Raw genomic sequence first — 5,422 nt, forward strand, 5'->3', positions numbered from 1 at the left:
ATAAATGTAATGTCGGGTTGGTTTGATTCGGTTTGACTTTTTTTAGTTAGAACCAAACTAAACCAATAGTGTTCGGGTTTTTTTTTTTAAAACCAAACCACTAGTCGGGTTTTTTTCTCGATTTAGTTCGGATTATCGGTTTGGTGCGGTTTGTCGATTTGCTTTGTACATCCCTAATAAACAATGAAATGGAACACAGGAGTAGAATAAAAAAAAGCCCATTAGTTAGCTTTGTTTTAGTTGAAATTATTCGTTTTCTTTTGAATTGTTCCAAAATTGTAGTATTAACTTGTGGTGCAATAGGATTACATACTGTGAGCCTGTGCAGAAACTATGTTAGACGAGAAATGAAAATGGAAGTGAATGAAGCCCAACTTATTTTTTTAAACTAAAAAGCATTAAGTAGCCTATTTTTAATTAAAAAAACAGCCCATTTTACAAGCAGAAATATAGCCCATTAACCAGGCTCATACCCAAAAAACCAAATTAGAAAAATCGAACCGAATCCACTTGTAAAAACCGAACCGAAGAACCGAACGCTCACCTCTAATTGAATTTAAGATGTCGAAAAATTCTGATTTGTCCTTAAAGTCAAATTATTTAGTTGCTGAATGAAACGGACTTGATTGGGAACGAGAAGGAATTAAAAGATTCATATAGATTATGGCGGTTGATTTGAGATTGAGGCATCATCGATTAGTTAATTGGGAGTGAACTTGTGAATGAAATATAATGAAAAGGTTAAAAACAGATCTTCTTTAATGGGATTGAAATCCTGCACCAAAGTAAATGCTAAAAGAAGCTACAATAATTAGACTCCAAGTCCAAGTCCAAGTCCAAGTGTCCAACCATGGCAACCTATTGCCGAAACTCATCGAGTAATGAGTATACAGCATTAAACAGCAATCCCAAGCACAAAATGAAAATAATATTTTGTATTGAATTTGCAAGAAAAAAGAAACTTAAAAATAGGACGTAATTATGTCACTCTGTAGTTTGTTGCCTTCCCTCATTGGCAGTAGCAGAAGATAAAAAGGGCAACTGTGTAGTAGGACTATGAGAAGAGCACTCATTAAAATATTCAAGCATATCCAGTTACCAATCCACGCACGTGTAATGCCAGCTCCGTTCTTGCATCATTGCCCTAGTAAATGTCACCGTCCTTAGCTCGGCTATATTCCATTCTAATTACTCCTTCATTCCCATAACAAGTGTCACTTGAATAAGTATCATTTTAGGAAATCAAAAACATAAAATGATTAGATTTTTTCAATTCTACCCTTAAATAAAAGCTGATAAATTAAAATAACATCTAAATGACGATTAAAAAAGTCATATAGTAACTTGGTATTGTTGAATTTTTCATGTCAAAAGGATTACTATTCATGCATACTCTAATCAAGAGGAAAAAGTAATTTATTTTTGTTATATAGGGGCAATTTAGTAAACTTCACATTGCATTATTATGTTCTTAATATGCGTGTTTTTGACTAAAGTAACACTTATTATGGGACGGAGGGAGTATCATATCAGTAAATGTTTTTAATAATTGTCAGATATTTAATTTCACTAATTGATTAATTCAGATTTGCTCTGTAAAGACCCCACTAATTTAGATTTATACAACAAATCTTACTATTTAGAAAACACTCTATCAAGAATTTATCCATTCTTAGCAATTGAATCCAGAATGTCTTCAAAATGAAGGGCTCACATCTTGGCGGAGCCACACTATGCCGAGGGTGTTCATCCGAACCCCCTCGGAGGAAAAAAAAAATACTATTTTTACAAAGTTAAAATTATTTTTTATGTATATATCGTAAATGTTGAATCCCCTTAGACTTCTTCGTATGCTTATTTTTTTATATTTTGAACCCCTTCAACGAAAATTCTGGCTCCGTCACTGCTCACATCCATCTCATTGCACTCCTTACTACACTATTATATTAACTATTAATGAATATTAAAAGCAACTATGAAGAGAGCCTAAATTTGAACTCATTTTATTTCTACAGGCCAGCGATGCATCGAATCTGCTGACTGAATAATCTTAAGTTTGATTATGCTCAGTCTCCATGTGATTACTGCTAAATCCAACATGACGTAAACGTAAAATATTCAAGTCTATCCACTCACGTGCAATGCCCACCTCCCATCACGCACCCCACCATAATTCAATAATTCCCTCACTCTCTACCTCGCAATTGGTAGTTGCACACTTCAATAAAAGTACGTTGCTCAAATTCCCATATATTACACCAACAGAATAATAAAAAGATTATTACTCTGAACTCTATTTCCTTAATAACAAAATCCCCAAAATAATACTCTCTCCGCACCGAAAAAAGAATTCACTTAATCATTTGCACATCTCTTAAAAAAATATTAACTCCTGAATAAAAATAAGTAATTTAACTAAACTACCCCTAATTAAATAGGTATTGAAATTTGATCATATAACACTTAAGGGGCAAATCTGAAAAAAAAAAGGTTAATTTTTTTTTAATTTGATAAGTAAACATTTTTTTGACCCAATAAAAAAAGGCTAAGTGAACATTTTTTTCCGGAGTACTAAACAAATTCAAAAAAAGAAGAAGAACGTTTCATATTCTAAAATTAGCATGATATTCCATCCCTCTCAATTACCTTTCTTTTTTTAATTTTACTCTTATTTATATTTAAGTTAGAATACTCTCCATTATATATATATATATTTCATCTCCATTAATGATAAAATTCTGTTAAAATAAAATAAAAATAAAAATAATAAATTGTGCCTTTTAAAAATCTTTTTATTTTATTTTTTATTGTTACATGGAATAAGGGAAGGGGAAACGGGGAAAAGGGTTAAAAGGAGATTTAAATCCTAACTAATAAGGTGAAAGTTCAGGTAACCAACTAAGTTATTAGATCATTTCAATCAATTAATTGTGCCTTGAATTTCTACGATAAATAATTTCAAATAATTATTTTAATAAACACGACAAATAATTTGAGACGGAGAAGCAATAATTCCCTCACCCTCACCTCCCAATTGGTAGGTGGACACTTCAATGAAAATGCGTTGCTCAAATTTCCATAAATTACACCAAAGAGAATAAAGAGATTAATTATTCTGAACTCTATTTTCTCAACAAAATCCCCCGAAAAAAGTTTCAGATTGTAAAAATTAGCATAAAATGAGTCCACGGTTAGCTCAACAAATGAAGACACGTGTCTCTTCTCTCCTGATGACGTCAGCACACCCGAAAATGACGTCCGTACATCTCCTCCTCCGTAGAGGGTGGCGGCATTTGTGCGGACATTTCCTTCTGCCGTCGGAGTTCCATAACTTTCCGGTGAGAATTCGAATGCTGTGTTAACACAAAAGTGGGGCTAGCAGCGGGTCGGTATTCGGGTACTAACCGACCCGATTTGTACCTAACGCCACACGCGTTACATAGTGTTTTTGGGCCTAAAGGCCCAGTTCTCCATTGCGGTGTCTTCTCCGAAGCGCAATGTGTGCATCTACGTGGCACATCTTCATCCATCATTGAAGATGATGATGATGATGACGACCTTTGTTCTCTGGTATGTACTGAAATACTACTCTCCTTGTTGTTCTTCATTGTAGGAGCGTTAGGGTTAGGGTTTTGTAGTGAGGATGTTGTCCAGTTTGAAGTTGAACGAGAACGTTTGCTTCTTGACCTGCCGTGAAACGACGTAGTATTGGAACTGAGATGATTCATTGTTCCGGTAACGGAGTTAGCTGGAAAGTTACTGAATGAATCTTCTACGAAGTTTGATAGCCATTCTAACTCAGCTACATCATCACTCTGCAACGAAAAAAATGGTCTCAATAGTTGATGTAAACTACGTTCTTATTGAACACATAATTAAGTAAATAACGGTATCTAAAAAAAGGGGCTTAAGTAGTAATTAGTAAATAGAAATTATTATATATAACAATTTAAGCTTTTAGATGAGTTGCTGCACTGAATTCACCCTGCCATGGAAAAACAGAAAAATTGGTAAATAGAACAGTGATTTCTCAACAATTGATGTAAACTAGTCAGTATTGAACACATAATTAAGTAGATAGAAAGTGTATGCTTAATCAGTAAATAGAAGCTATTGACATGGTATAAGAACACACATCTTTTTCCTTTTGTTTTTTATTGGCCCATTTTGGAGGATGTATAATGTTTCCACGCTGCGGGACTCGAACCGTGGAGGTGAATTACAAACTGAGCAACCCTCTAAGAACACAATTTTAATTACGTATGTTTAAGTGTGTTGTAATTAAGGAGTTTGGAATGCTTACAGGGACGCAGAGGTTATCGGTGAAGTCGTCGGAGGAATTAGGAAGGAAATTGTCGTAGTAATTGGCGGCGGCGGAGTTGTGGGAGTGAGGTTGATGGTGCTGAGAGTCGGTGGTGGTGGTGGAGTTGGTGTTATTAATGGAGAACATTTCGTCATTAGAGAAATCGAGAAGATCATCAATACGAAACAACTCTGGTGCTGACACTCCGTAGACATCCATTATTCTAGAGCTTAGTTAGCTAGAAATTAAACTGAAAATTACAGACGAAAGAGTAGTGTTTATGGGTACTCTTCACTCTCTCTCTAATAACAGAGTAGTATAATTTAGAGGGAGAGAGAGAGAGAGTGTGAGGGGGGAATTGGAGTGTGAGTAATAGAGATAGATATAAGGAGTACAGTGCAAGTGAAGGTAGGCAAGACGGGAGACAACCCAACGTGACCACTAACATCACGAGTTTTTCTCGTGGTATTAGGCCTCTACATGCCAATTAATTAGTTTACTTAATTTAATTAATTCGAACATAAGCGTAAACATTTAAATTATCTATTTTGAGCCCGTTTGACTTAGTTTATAAGTCGCTGAAAATAATTTTTTTGAGTATTTGACTGGCCAGCTTATAAGTCATTTTGTGCTTAAAATAAGTCCAAAAAAATAAGTTAGCATGTTTGACTTAGCTTAAAAAAAGTAGCTTATAAGCCCAAAAAAATAAGTTAAGCTACCCTAACTTATTATTATTTTTTTTTGGCTTATAAGCTATTTTTTTTAAGCCCATCAAAACAGGCTCTTTATCATCTGTTATACTTTTGTTGTTAGCTTGTCGTCTCGTATTTGAGCATGCCATTAACGAAGCTTCAACATGACATGACTCACGGAACTCTTTCTTTATCTCTTTCGATTACGGTAGTCTTCAATTCTTTCCATCAAAATAATCGAGTCGTTAATTGGACTCTATTTAACTTTGAACGAAATTATCTTCTAACTGATAGTTCTCAAACCTCTGGTATTGTGGATTTAACTAAGATGATACATTGCAGACTCTAAGGGAAGTTTCTTAATTAAAGAAGGACATAAGCTTCTACGCGACGTAAATTTCAAGATTCTATGACTTAGAAATTATGG

General features: G+C 34.4%; 1 protein-coding gene across 1 annotated transcript; it reads right to left on the minus strand.

The window, feature by feature from the left end:
• Positions 1-3,064: 3,064 nt before the first annotated feature.
• LOC132645756 (GATA transcription factor 4) lies at positions 3,065-4,666 on the minus strand. Its single transcript, XM_060362937.1, has 2 exons — positions 4,304-4,666; positions 3,065-3,815 (listed from the first exon to the last, which is right to left on the minus strand). The coding sequence occupies exons 1-2, from the start codon at positions 4,520-4,522 to the stop codon at positions 3,237-3,239; spliced, it is 798 nt and encodes a 265-aa protein (XP_060218920.1). The 5' UTR covers positions 4,523-4,666; the 3' UTR covers positions 3,065-3,236.
• Between the last annotated feature and the right edge of the window lie 756 nt (positions 4,667-5,422).

This window comes from Lycium barbarum, chromosome 6, assembly GCF_019175385.1.
Source record: "Lycium barbarum isolate Lr01 chromosome 6, ASM1917538v2, whole genome shotgun sequence".
In the NCBI taxonomy this organism is placed as follows: domain Eukaryota; kingdom Viridiplantae; phylum Streptophyta; class Magnoliopsida; order Solanales; family Solanaceae; genus Lycium; species Lycium barbarum.